General features: G+C 42.2%; 1 protein-coding gene and 1 long non-coding RNA gene across 19 annotated transcripts in view; one reads left to right on the top strand and one right to left on the bottom strand.

Annotated features, from left to right (window-relative positions):
* The first annotated feature begins 85 nt into the window (after positions 1-85).
* On the top strand, positions 86-1,843 carry LOC107308767 (uncharacterized). Of its 4 annotated transcripts, none has more exons than XR_001552905.3 (3): positions 86-224; positions 550-627; positions 1,264-1,843. It is a non-coding gene; the product is annotated as an uncharacterized LOC107308767 (long non-coding RNA). The 4 variants fall into 4 exon arrangements; XR_014943196.1 differs by having other exon boundaries at positions 183-315; positions 1,264-1,404; XR_014943197.1 differs by lacking the exon at positions 86-224 and adding an exon at positions 240-379 and having other exon boundaries at positions 1,264-1,404.
* Positions 1,844-2,880: 1,037 nt separating this feature from the next.
* PRKAG2 (protein kinase AMP-activated non-catalytic subunit gamma 2) overlaps positions 2,881-14,437 on the bottom strand; it is a 155,773-nt gene continuing 144,216 nt past the window's right edge. For all 15 annotated transcript variants that reach the window (XR_014943190.1, XR_014943189.1, XM_085538993.1 and 12 more), the window contains 10 exons: positions 11,317-11,398; positions 10,596-10,654; positions 9,285-9,330; positions 8,580-8,634; positions 7,983-8,109; positions 7,174-7,339; positions 6,813-6,850; positions 6,000-6,146; positions 4,491-4,584; positions 2,881-3,647 (listed from right to left, as the gene is read on the bottom strand). Coding sequence is in view for 13 of the 15 variants with exons in the window: in XM_085538993.1 (XP_085395119.1) it covers positions 3,616-3,647; positions 4,491-4,584; positions 6,000-6,146; positions 6,813-6,850; positions 7,174-7,339; positions 7,983-8,109; positions 8,580-8,634; positions 9,285-9,330; positions 10,596-10,654; positions 11,317-11,398 (846 nt within the window). In the remaining 2 variants the exon portion in view is untranslated. The remainder of the gene's footprint in view (positions 3,648-4,490; positions 4,585-5,999; positions 6,147-6,812; positions 6,851-7,173; positions 7,340-7,982; positions 8,110-8,579; positions 8,635-9,284; positions 9,331-10,595; positions 10,655-11,316; positions 11,399-14,437) is intronic.

The raw sequence follows: 14,437 nt of genomic DNA, 5'->3' as shown, positions 1-14,437 counted from the left end.
GGATGGGGGTTAAAAGCCGCGCGTGCGCCGTGGTGCGCCTCCAGACGGCGGTTGGGTTGTGGGGTGTGAGGGGCTGAGCGGGGCGGGATCACCTCAGTGTGACTGTCCTCCACAGGAAGGAGTTAGTCCTAACCTCAACATGAACCTCTACTAGTGCCATGGGACCATCTTATAGGCTTCATGGAGATCACCCAGCTGCAATGCCCTGCCATGGTTCACAAATGGTACCTCAGCCCCCAGATCAGGCCGCCCAGAGACCCCATCCCACCTGCCCTATAACCCTGTGGGTTACGGGATCTCCTGCCCTACAACCCTGTGGGTTACGGGATCTCCTGCCCTATAACCCTGTGGATTACGGGATCTCCTGCCCTATAACCCTGTGAGTTACAGGATCTCCATGGCTAAGTAACCTGTATCATAGCACTTCTACTTGGGATAAGTCTTAGTGCTTTCCTGCCGTGCTGAGGTTGTGGCTTCCCAGCAGCAGCATTAGCAATAGGGCTTCCCCTTTGCCCCTCCCCAGTGCTAATCCAGCATCTTCATTCCTAGAGTGTTTTACCCTGTGAGCTACAAAGGAGTTCAGAGAACGCTGCAATGAGTGACTGACACCAGTACAACCAATCGTTGGTGAGTTATAATCGTTTTATTATAAACGACATCCCAACAGATGCGGTCAACGAATGCAATGGTCTGGGTTCCAAAACAAAGAGTGCCGGCACAAATAGAGCGTGTATATACACTGAGATCAGGAACAGATGTTGAGGCTGAGAAATGGGAAAGCATCGGCCTTTTGTTGCCTGTGTCTGCGATGAATTTCCTCTAGGAAACGTAACCCAGCAGTTCAATGTTTTTATGGCAATTCAGTGCATACGAACCCATGGACACAGCGCTACTCAAGTTCCAAATGCAAAACACATCTGGCTTGTACATTCAGTTCCTATAAAAGCAATTAGCACTTTAATTACCTGCTCGATCCTCTGGCCAACCAGCACCTACTGGAGGAGCTATTTGAACTGCACCCAATGTTAGCACTGGGTGTGCTCCCATATGTATGGCTGCCCACTGAGGTTAGAAAGTACACTCAGTTCCATCCCACACTTGTCCCTGGCCCCTCATGGATTCGACAAAGATCATCTTTCTCTAATGTCTGCTTAGAAATACTGACAAAAGCATCGTCTGCAGAACATTCTTGTTTTGCATAACGCACGTGATGTGGATCCAAGGGTACTATGAAGCTATTCAGAATGATATTTTCTCCTGTAGGTTACCCTTAGCAAACATTAAATGTGGGAGGTGTGAAGGTTCTGAAGCAAACTGGCTGCTCCTGAGAGCTGGGCACGGACAGCCCCTGTTGTTCAGCAGGATTAAGCACGCATGGTTTCACCTCTGCTTGGACCGAAACCGAATGACTCCAGCTTACCCTGAACTGAGATGAAAGATGGCAAAGCGTGTTCTCTAAGCAGTTTTGGAACTGCTTCAGTCAAAGTCTTCGCCTGCTGGGAGGACAAGAACTCGAGCCTTGGAAAGCAACGTTGGTTCTTTCTGCATTACCCAAACATTCCCAGCGGAGCATTACTCCGTAGGACTGGCGATGAATAGAGACTCAGACTCAACAGTTGCAATTCAGTTGCTAGTAAACAGCAAATACCGTCTGCAAGGCTTACAGACCTCAGATCTTTGAACTGAAAGGAATCCAGAAGTAAAACGACATGAAAGTGTTTTTATCAGCCAAACAATCTGTGTCAGCAAAGGACGATTTGCCAAAGTAATGAGCTCACGGCATCACCAGATAGTGCATAATACCGAGGGGCTGAGCTTCATTAAAAGAATAATGGCAAGCATAGTTCTATGAAGGCTTTTCCTTGTACTTAAACACATCCACAGCAGCAGGTCAATAGCAAACATCGTCACACCTGTGTTAAGAAAGGGAATTTGGGGCAACACTGCTGAGCTCTCAGTTCTATAGATACCATAGATACCACTACATATAGATGTAGTCTGTTCTTCCCTAGCGAGCTACATGAAAGGGAAGCGTCCTAGATGAAAGCTTGAGGTGCTGAGGAAACAGCTGTCCATGGTTCTTCTAGCTCTGTGTCCATAACACACACAGGGCACTTGTAATAATGTTAAAACAAGGGACTCTTTGCACGCTTGTTTGAAAACTGCAAATTCATTCTGGCTTCCTGCATGCTAATTTATGCAGACAGGCACAACGCTGTCTGGATGGAATAGGGCCAAAAGACTTTGCGCTAAATATAATGTGAGGGGAAAAAAAGCATCTATCAGTGGCTCAAACCTAACGTAGGTCTGAAAAATGCTGTTCCTGCGGAGTGAGATGGAGGGCTGCATTTAGGCAATTCCATCCCATACCTTCTAAGGAAGGCTGTAAATCTGGTGCTGGAAGAGCAAGCGGGCTTACAAGAAGTCACACCTGTGCAGCTTGGATGGCGTTTACAGGTAGTGCTGACCATGTGAAATTCCAACCTACCACCAATAATCCCTTTCCACACAGCTCACGGAGCACAATCTCTTGCAGGAAGCGAGATCTGAAGAAAGGGCTTCCACAAACACCAAACGGAAGTTGGAGGGTTTAATTTCTTCCATCTACCATTATAAAAGTCTCATCGTCAAACGTTACAGTACATTTACAGCAGCAAAACCCCAACGGCCTCCCTCACATCCAATACAGAGTTGCATTTGAGTCGTACAGACATCAGTTGACACATCAACACAGTGGGAAGCCTGGTTCTCTGGCACGTCCTTTCCCACACGGTGCCTGCATAGCACAGTACAGAGCAATGCTGGAATCCCCAGTTCACATGGTCTGACCGACAGCCCTATAGCTCCAATGTTGTAAATAAGGAGGAAATCTGCCACTGGTTTGTATAACAATCAACAGTTTATTAATGGATATGGTGAAATTGTAGCTATCCACCAAAGATGTGTAAAAAATTGTCATGAAAGTAAAAATAAATAAAGCTGTTTTTAAAATCAGTCTCGTTTTACATCTCGGTTCAGAATGCGACATTTAACACAAAACTGTCATTAAAGTTTTAAAGAAGTCTACTGATATTCGAATTACAGCTTTTATGACGAGTCTAATGAGAACTGAAACTGATTTGGTTTAGGTTTAAAGACTTTCACATTCAAATACAGTGTCTCATTTAACACAATACTTCCTTTGACAGTGATGGGCAACAGTGATGACATATTGCTGTATTTTGACATAAGGCACTATGATATGAATATGCCATACACTTGCCTTATGTCACATATATCCATTGCTGACCAGTGACTTCTGTCAAATACAGAAATGAAAAAGGTTTCAGGATACAGTGCATTTTAATGAAGGACATCGTGTGAAGTCTTCCAGCAAAATGTTCTGAAGACGTTTTGAAACACAAGCCTACATTGTAACATAAGCTTTTTGTCATGCTGCTTTGTTTTATTTTTTGCGACATCACTGGGGGGGAATAGACTCATCATCCATCACTAAGTCCCAAAACACATCCTCACCCATCCTGCTCTGTTCTATTGCAGTCACTGTTCTCCAGACAAACTTGACCCAGAAACTTTGTTCAAGTTCTCCTACAAACGTTTATACATTCACAGCAGTCATTCACTTTCATTCTCCTTTTGTTTGGCACCTGTTAACAGAAGAGGAGAGCATGTGTGATTTCCTTATGCATACAGCACTTGCCTCATGGAACGGCAATTCTCATTCTGAATGCTGCAACTGTTGTCTGCCCACATTACCCGAACCTTAGGACTGGACAGGATCCATAAAGAGCACACTTCAGTACAGCTGAATGCTCACAGGCTGAGGGAGCCTGGAGGCCGTTACTGCCTCTCATTTCATTGGCAGGGTAATTCTCCAAGTCACTCTGCTGGGAAGTTACTCAAACTGCCTTTCTTTGAAGTACCTCTCCCCCAATACACCACGCTGAAAGCCTGTCCTTCTAGCTCCGGAAGCCAAGTTTAATCATCATAGTGCTCTTAAAAAGCAAAGTTTCCCATTAGATCAATGGGATAAAGCAGCTCATAGAAGGATCCCGTGAGAGGGAGCGCTGCCACATGCTAAACACCAGAAGCACATGACCCAGAGTGCAGGAGTGGGAACTCCCCTTGTAACTCCCCTGAATGTTCAGCTCTGTCTCCTTAACCTGGTACTTTGAAGGCAAAACTGTGATCTTAAGACATTTCCTGTCTTAATCACAAAGCCAGAGGACTGACCCGACCAAGTTTAGTGATAGGTCAGAGACTTCTACTGGAATAATTCACTCTGGGGTGATGTCTGACACAGCAAATAGTAACAAAAGACTGACAGTTAAGCACTTTGTTGGCTTTTACCTGCAGAGAAGTGAAACACTTATTTGGAGAGTATAATCAAACTATCATAAATTTAAGGTCAGCAGTGTATTATTGTTATCATACCCGCTAAGACCAGCAAGCTGTAAGCACTACTGAATGACTTATGGCAACATCCATACCTGCTGGTGTGAGTACCAAAGCCTGTAGAATGTCAGAAAGGGAGATGATACCCACAATGCTATCTGCTTCATTCACTACCACCAAACGATGAACCTGTGAGGAGGGAAAAACAGTTTTGAGAGAGTGGAATAAGAGCTAAAGGCACACGGAGGTCTGATGGCAATAAAATCATATTTGAAATGGCAGACAAGCCAAGATCTATGTCTTAAAAGCCTTGCAGAATGGGAGAGTGCCCCTCAGCACTGCAACCCAGCTCAAGCTGGGAGCTGTGCAACCAAAGGGCTGTAGCTGAGCCAACTCAAAGAGGTCATCCTTGGATGGATGCCTAACGAAAGTTGAGAGCTCGGTACTGATTTACTTCTTACCTAAATGAATTTGGACTTCAAGTCTAACTAATCAAACGTAACTGTGAAGGAAGTGAAAAAAACCTTCTCATCCTTTCACAGAAGCGACAGCAAGAAAAGCTGCAGTGTCTCGACTTAATACAGATGGGAATTTATTGCGGAGGTCAACCGCTTCACTGCCGGTCAGATAAAGCAAAAAAGAGGATCTCGAATGTTATTGGCAGAGTCACACTCAGCTGACACTGTGAGGAAACAAAAAGAGTGGGACAGTGGGAGAATATGCTTTGCATTTTCTTTCTGACAGGGCTATGTGTGTATGCACACACTCTTCCTTCTCACAGTGTAATGAATTCAAGGATAATGGACAATGTAGTTGTTTCACATCCAGTGAGATCAAGCATTTGTCTGGCAGCTAAAAATAGCACCAATTACTGCCTCCCCTGTGGCTCTGACTGACTCATTTTTGCATAGCCTTACTATGTTTAGACTGAGCCAAAGGGTAGGAGTTGTTCTGAAAACCCAAACGCCTAAAGCTTCTGAAGATATTAATAAGATCGGCCACGTTTGGAATCTGTGCATCAGCAGTGCTGAAATCTCTGAGTTTCAGGAAGAAGCTCGAGCTGATGCAGGAAGCTGCACGTCAGAATCACCCCATGGAAGTTCTGAGGGGGTTTTTCACAACATGGGAATTCTACTCATAGTAACCACATGTACAGTTATGGCCCCAAGGGTGAAAAAAAAACAGTGTAAAATTGAAGTCATTCACATCCATGTGCAAGAAGGTCCCAGTACAAAAATCATAGGATAAACCACAGAAAAAGAACAGGGAAAAAAAAGCATCGAGTCATTGACAAGTGATAGAACTAGAGGGAATGGATTTAAGCTGCGCCAGGGGAGATTCAGGCTGGACATTGGGAAGTATTGCTTCTCGGAAAAGGTAATCAGGCATTGGGATGCACTGCCCAGGGAGGTGGTGGAGTCACCGACCATGGGAGTGTTCAAGAAACGTTTGGATGTTGTGTTGAGGAATATGGTTTAGCTGGGAAGTATCGGGAATGGTTGGACTAGATGATCTTCTAGGTCTTTTCCAACCTTGATAATTCTGTGATTGACAGGACAATTACAATTTACAGGGAAGGGAAATAAAAAAGGGGGCAAACTCACCTCAGCCTTCACTATCCTATCAACAATGGTCTCCAGTGTTTCCAGCATACTACACTTTACAACACCTTCAAAATACTGAGAGCGGTGCTGTAGGGCCTGTGTCACCGTGATATCTAGGTTATTATAGGTTTTTTCAGCAGCAAGGTTCTGAAAAACAAGGCACACAGCTCACTACTTAAAGTACCCAACAAAGCAAATAGTTTGGCATCAAGTAGACACACATTTCAGACGTAAACCAAGTCTGTTCCAAGTCGCATATTAAACAAAGCAGATGCTCTTCAGTTGTAGTTTTTGGGAGCAGTCAAGCATGCAACTGCATTAGACACCATACTAAAGACTGGATTCATTGATAATAATGTTTTGTAATTATACATCAAGCCATGAAAGTCTTCCTACTTCATTCTCTAGTATTTGGCTTGATGTCACCCATCCTGCTTCTGCCACAAGGAAAAAGGGAAGATGATGTTCTATAGATTTCAGGAAATACAGAATATACTCGAAGAATAAACCATTTGTGTTGTTTTTCAAAGGCCAGGTGAGGACATTGACTGCTCTGAACACCACCCATTGAGTAGATCCTGCTATAGAGATTCAAGCAGAAAACAAAGGGTAGGTGTCTTCAACCTTTCCTATCTGCAGGCTCGAACTCCCTCTCCTGGTCTGTGCTGGAACTACCACTCAATGTACATTTTTACATCTGTTTTATTAAGTACAATCCAAATAACAAAATCAGCCCGTTAGCAAATTAATTTCTAATTGCTCACTACATTAAAAAAAAAAAACCACTTAATAGAATTTAAAAGGTGTACTTACTATTACATCAAATTTGGAATAAATATCTACAACTTTTCCTAGAAAGAAAAATAGGTATTAATAAATCGCTTCCAATAGAAAGTTAGTTTTCTTGTGCCCTGTTTTCATGTGTTATAATGACACAGAGAGAGGCTAAGAAGGAAAGCAGGAAAACAAACCAAACCAAAACCCACCACCCATGATGAATCCTTCCAGGTCCATCAGCATATATCTTACATAATCATTCTATATCTACATATATACATAGATTATACATACACACATACAATATTATACATACTATATATAAACACATAAAATAAATCCAGGCTTCAACAGCATTTATCTTACCACACTTGTGCACAGCAGAATCAACACACACCTGACTCATCCACAACAGGTAACGCTGATATCCTCCTCTCTACAAATATATTCAAGGCTTTAATGATAGGAGTGTCTGGATGTATGAAGGCAATGTTGTGGTAGGTTCCTATTCCAAGTTCATCCAGATTCTTCTTCATAAAGGCAGGCTTTGGCATCTCTGACATCTAGGAAAGGCAGATGGATATGTTTACACAACGCAGTTTCCTGCATGATACACTACTGTTACCAGGTTTTTTATATGTAATCAGGAAATAAATATCCATCCATCCATCTAGAGACCCCAAACAGTAGTTACAGATCATTACAATAATCTATTATTAGATTTACATAAAGCCAAAACACGCCTAGATCCAGAAACATTAATGCTGTTCCAACAAGTTTTAAGTTACGACTCCACATCTTGGCTATTTTGCTTGTCAGTTTATTTCTGTAGTGACCCATCACTAAAATCTTTCGATCCTAAGCTATGGCATTCCCAGTTAATCTGAAAAAAGAAGGCATCAAAGATGTGGGGTGCTGCATGCTCATTTTGACATCCCTCTGCTTTGCTTGGCCTCCTGTCCACTCCTGTGACCAACACACAGCACAGCAAGTTGAGTTAAGCTTGGTTCTAGGAGATGAGTCATTATTCTGCTTCTGTAATCAAACAAGCTCCCGAAGCTGAGATCATCCAGAATATGACACCAAAATACTCAAAAAGCCCTGACGTATCCCTGGTGTTTTTGTTTGGAGAGGTCTACCTGGGTTCGGGGTGGGCAGAAGACAAAAAAAAAACAGTTAAAGCAAAGCAGAACTTCAAGTACTTACAAAAAGCTGGAGGAACTTGAGGATTCTTTTATGGGTAAGTATATAAAGTGCATTTCCACTGACGGGATCTATAACTGGCAATCTGTGGATTTTGTTTTTGATCAATGAATATACAGCATCAAAAAGGCTGAGGAGAAAAGCATTTGTTTTTAATGAATGGTAGCCAGGGAAGAATAACATCAAGTACAGGTTTACAAACCCATAGCAAGGATGCAGTTAATAGCATCACCTTTAAATGTTACACAAGTTAAAGCATTTCAAATGATCTTTTCTACATGCATGAACTGATTGTTCTTATAGGGTATTCCATGCAAGTAGTTCCATTCAGACACATTCCTTATGACTAAACTGAACAACCTGTTCATGTCTTCACAGTGGCGATTCTACTGAGGATATTACGTGCAATTAGTTTGAGATAATCACTACAGTTCCCTCCCCAGCTTACTTTAAATGGCATAAGTCTATTCCAGAGACTAAAAGCAAGAACCAGAAGTTCATTTACAATAGAAGCTGTTTGTACAAGAGAAGACTTAAAATTCAGTGTTGAAATGGAGTTAGTTTCTTTCAAGTTAAACAGAATGAAAAGGAAAATCCTACCTTGCATCTGGGGAGATGTTCACTAAAGGTTTAAACGTCTCTTGTAAATAAAGTTCTGTGCATAGAAAAACAAACTATTACCATTTTCTATGGGAAAGCATCAGCAGTTTTGTAAAAGCACTTCATGAATTTCTCAGCACAAAATTAAATGAACAGGGAAGACAATCATACATAACAACTTCAGATAATCTACCACTAATGTGCATCTATGTTGACATCAGAGTGAAGTTGAACTTCTAACAGCATTGAGCTGATGACCACCAGGGGTCACTGCAACCACAGCAAATCATTTGCCAATTTCCCCTTTTCTGAGCGGGTTGGTTTGCGCTCAGATATATCTGTGTTATAACTGGCTGCTCGACTCTCAGTTCACTCCATACCTACAGCCACCTATTCATTTTGCATCCCGGTTCAGTTACATTCCCACTCCAGGTACAACGCCCTGGTGTAGTTCCATTTCTTTTTAAGCAAAACCGAGATGCTACTGAACAGGGGAAAGTAGTAAAGGAATATATAGCATCATCACTCTAGTTCGTGTATTGTTTCAGGTAGAAAAAGATAAGCACCAGGAAGAAGCAGACAAACTTTTATTATTCCTGCTTTTATTTAAAAGTATGTGGAGAAAAATATGTTATGATTAATTAAAAATCCACTGTACTTAACAGTAGTAGTAGACTTTATCAACTGAGCAGTAAATGATCTTACCCCTCCAGGTTTCTATCTTGTGCTCCTCCAATTCATAGATCTGAACCTACAACAGACAGATGGAAAATATTAATTTCAAACCCCAAATCATTAACAATATTATTAATCTCTGAATGAACAGGCATGATGACTTAACTTTGAGAAGCCTGATATCATGGAATGGCCTGGGTTGAAAAGGACCACAATGATCACCTAGTTTTAACCCCCTGCCACGTGCAGGGTTGCCAACCACCAGACCAGGCTGCCCAGAGCCACATCCACATATCTCAGAAGCCTGTTTCATCCAACTGTTGATTCTCTATCCAGTAAAACACATTAGGCATGTTTTAATTCAAAGTGAGGAATTGGCATCGACAGGAACAAGAAAGGGATGTAAATGTTTGTATGAACATGTAAGCAAGAGAATCTCATCAACCGACTGCCAATGGGAATTTTTAAATTACAGTTAATTGAAGCCAAGCGATCTCCAACCGATTGTGTAACTCAGCCACGCAACTAAAACCTTTGTGCACGTTTAACCAGTTTAACTCATTCATTCTAAAGCACCGCTTCGAAATGCGAGTAACCTCTCACTCCCCCCAAGGCTCCATAAGCCAGCTTTGTGCTCAGCTCCACATATTCCTTCAGGAATAACTGTGTCAGTTATGAGACTACGCTGATTTACTTCTAAAGGTATAAATTAACAAAAACACATGAGCCACTGTGCAGATACAGATTTGACTTTTAAATACAACTAACTCTTTCTTACAATTTTAAGCACTTTCCAGCCCTGAATACAATATCGTTTGATACTGTCCATTTACATGGAGTTCTGATTAATATTAATTCATGTGCATTGAAACAATCTGGACAAAAACACACACAGTGATCAATAATCAAGTATTTCACCTCCATACATTTCTACTATGCCTAGTTTTTAATGAATAGGTTATTGCAGGTCCTTCACACCAAGAGCACAGAACAAGAGCTGCAGTACCAAACAGAGCTTGGTACCCAAACCCAAGGCTCTCATGGTGAAGCACCATAGAAAACATAATTAATGGTAGTGCTCATTATGGAAATTCCTCATGTTTATACACGTGTAAGACAAGCAGACAATTATTTTACCTGCCCAAACTCATAGGACCTTAATGGCTACAGCCAGGAATGGAAGTATCCACATACCATTCTACTACCTCCCAGAAAACTCCATGTGTACTCATGACATGTCTAAGCTTCCAGACACAATAATTACAACCCACCCTTCAAGCGGTCTGACACTTCACTTTCTGTACTGTATGACAACTGATAGAGGCTTAACATCATACTCACCATTGGAGACTTATAGTATCTATGCAGTATGTTAATGAAATCTGTAATTGTTAACATTCCTACAAAAAAGCGATACAGAAAGAAAGTGCTTCAGACATACACTTAACATACAGAACTTCAGTTATTTTCTCCATTTAAAGTCATGCTCTATAATGTAATTAATAATAAATCTGTGCAACATGCTCCCTATTTGCTACATATGTAAATGTTCACATTGATACAACACTTCACAATAAAAAATATACAACTGTGAATTAATATTCAGAGCCACAACCCATGTGCTTCTCTTCTTTCAGTCTCACAAAAGAAAATCTATTTCTTCCCCAGTGGGATATAATATCCGTGGCATTCCAAGTTAGTTCTGGTACTCAGTGATTTCACAGTGCACCTTACTGAGAACAAGCAGAAAACCACATGCATATTGGTATTATACTTTTCTTTACACAGTTCCTGTTTTCATATTTCTTTTCTTTGTGACTGTTTAAGTGCACAGGGAAAGGCAGACACTAGGTGACAAACTTTAGAAGCTTAAGACCTCAAAGAGACACTGTGATAGTCAAAGAATAGCAAAACTATGTAAGCTAACAACATTTTGTGCCTCACAACAGAAAACAAAAAACCCACCAGCATCTCTTAGGATGTCAGACCATTCTAAACCCAGACCACCTCCTGCAGCATGCTGAAAACTCAAATACAACTCAACTATGTTACAACAACTTACCTACAAAACTCTGTTTTTTACTCTCCCACAGCGGAGCTGCTCTCACACCATTTGCCACCAAGGCGAAAAAGGCCTTCTTTACCTGCAAAGAGAATGAGCAGCTACATAAATCTTTGCTCTTAATTTAGCACACCAGACAGCAGCAGGAGGGTTTCCACAGTTACTAGGAAAAAACACAGTTTGAAGAGGTAGCTGCTATTCAGAACAGAACAAAAACCACATGCACTGCCAAACAAAGACCTTAAAGCCTTTTACTTCCATAAAAGGCTTAAAAAACTCAGCAAAACCAGATCTGATTCGTCCTGTTATGTGAATGTGCCACATGAGAACCTCTGATGAAGGAGCATCTCTATATCCACGGCATCGCTCTTTGGTCCAAAGACCACAGAAGTACCAATTGCAATTGCTTGATGACTGCAAGCTGAACAGACAGCATTTACACACTGATACTTTCAGATTGTGGTTAAATAGAAAGATGCCAGAGGTATTAAGGCACCCTAATGACACAGGGAGGAGCTGAGTGTAACAAGCATTAGGATATGCACCATGGGAGCACGCTAACTCAACAGGAATACTGAAACCACATTGAAACCCTCCAGGCAGATGCACCAAGTGCTCCCACACGGCACAGCTAAAGCTAACAGCAGGATTTGGGGAGCACGTAGGAGACAGAAGTGAGGTCACAGACTGACTCCAGCTTGGGGCAAAGTAAGTTGGTTCTAATGGGTCTTCATTAAAAAGAAAGGAAAAAAAAGAATACTCAGAGTGCCCAAAACTAAGAAACTTCAGCTTTTGTATCTTCCCCTAAGAACAGCCATCACACACTGTAAGAGGTCACTGGCAACTCAGATCCCGAGTCTTCCATAAGAGTCAGAGAACAGCACTGAGGTTAAGATGCTTCAGTCAATCTCCAAATTGATGATACTACTCCTCTTTCTCAGAGGAAACAGCACATCTCAGCATTGTGGTCTCAGTGCCAATGTTAACTTGAAAGAGGTGGAAGATAAGAGAAGAAACACAGCAACTCCAAATCTGTCACTGTGAAGCATGGGAATGACAGGAAAGATTAGCAGCATGAGCAGCATTAAGAGACCTTCCAGGACCCTGTGGTATGGCTGTTATCCAACGTGATAAATGCTGGTTGTGCTATAGAAGGGTTGGCTGAAACTAAAGTCAAGGAGAGACCCAAGAATGAAAACACTGTCCCCTTGCAGCCCCATAGTGGAACAGGAGACCTGGGGGAGCAGCCCCCCATGGGGCTCTGTGCTGGAGCAGTGACTGAAGGATGGGCTCTGTGGTATGCAGCCATGTTGGAGCAGAGCTTGAAGGGCAGCAGACTGAGGGAAGCCCACACAGGATCAGTTTGGGAAGGACAGGGTCCCATGGGAGGGATCCTACATGGAACAGGAGCAGAGAGCAACCATGGAGGAGCAGATAAGACAAAGCATTAAAAGACTGACCACAGCCCTCATTCCCCTGGTTTGCTTCTAGTTCTCACTGCTCTGGCCTGTTATCAATAGGCAATACACTACACTCATCTCCCTCATGCAGTCTGTTTTGCCTGTGACAGCAACTGACGAACAATCTCCCTGTCCTTATCTCAACCCACAAGCATTTCTCCATTGTATTTTCTTCCCCTGTGCTCAAGGAGGGGGAGTGAGAGAGTAGCACAGCAGTGCAGAGCTGACTATTAGCATCAGGCTTCCATAGCTCCTCAAAGAAAGGAAAAAGAATTCCATGTTTGAGTGATAGAAAGCATTTATATGTTCACAATGGGAAGTGCAGAGTGATTGACACCCTCTGCTCTGCCTTCCAGTGTTTATAGGGAACTCAGAAACAGGACAGGGGACCAACCTATCTGATAGTGATAGGACAAGGGGGAACAGCTCAAGAACAGGCTGGATGGAGCCCTTGGCAGCCTGGCCTGGTGGCTGTCACCCCTGTTTCAGCAGTGTGGAATGAGATGATCATTAGGGTCCCTTCCAACCCAAGCTATACAGGAGAGAAGGCTTCAACAAGACCTTATAGCAGCCTTCCAATACCTAAAGGGCCTACAGAAAAGCTGCAGAGGGACTCTGTCATTGTGTATAATAACAGGACAAAGGGTAACAGCTTTAAACTAGAAAGAACTATAGAAGTTATAATCTCCAAGTGATTTATTTCTATAGCACGAACATTTTCATAAGCTAAGCTGGCAAAAAGGATTTTAGAATTCATCTCAGAGCCCACAGCCATCCATCACCTTGACAATCCAAGAGCACAGTAAATATCTCTTTATTCACACCCAGGTGGCAATGACGTTTAAAACACCTTTGAGGATGAAGTAGTTCTCCCCAAACTCCATCTGAAACAAAGACATTTCAGGGAGGTGAATCCTGGGAATCTCATCATTAGGTCTCCAAGCAGTCAGATGGAAGCTGAGAAAAGCATATCCTAGTTTATAATCTAGGAGCGACACCCACTGTCAGTAAACAGTCCATTTGCACAGAAACACATACATTTGGAGGGGTTTATTAACTGTTTTGTCTTAATGTTTCTCAAAAAGTGATGAGCGAAACATTGTGAAGGATATTAAACAACACGAAATTCCAAGTTTTCTTCAAATTAAGTTGTAATTGTCCAGCTCACTTCATTAAGTTACACAAAAATACTCTGTTAAGGAGCTGTTTTCCCAAGTCAGAGCCCTCTTTCATAACACAGATACAGTCCAGTACTTATGAACTGGCTTACTGGGAGTCTTCACCGGGCATGGAATAGAAACACTCTTAGTAGATGTACTAAGGGTCAGTGAGAGCTTACTAAAATGCAGGAGCTGATGGAGTAACACCCTTTATTAGATGATTCAACATAAAACTCCTAGGAAAGACACCTAGAGTCTTATTCTCAAGTTACAGGATGCAAGTACATGTTCTACATTTCCATCCAATTATTCTGCCAACACAGATTTCTTCCCCCATCCCACACATGCATCAAGAAGGTCCAATCCAACCATAGACACCAAACCAAGGCCTTTACTGACACTGGATATCAGGATGCCCATAGTGTAACCAGCTATTAAAGGCTGTCTTCCCTCTAACATTACACGATCCCATCAAGACTTGAGACAGACGATGGTCCATGA

The sequence above is a fragment of the Coturnix japonica genome, chromosome 2, assembly GCF_054131305.1.
Source record: "Coturnix japonica strain WE chromosome 2, WE-NBRP24, whole genome shotgun sequence".
NCBI classification, from domain to species: Eukaryota; Metazoa; Chordata; class Aves; order Galliformes; family Phasianidae; genus Coturnix; species Coturnix japonica.
Note: the sequence above shows the minus strand (reverse complement) of the source record. Positions and strands in the feature narration are given on the sequence as shown.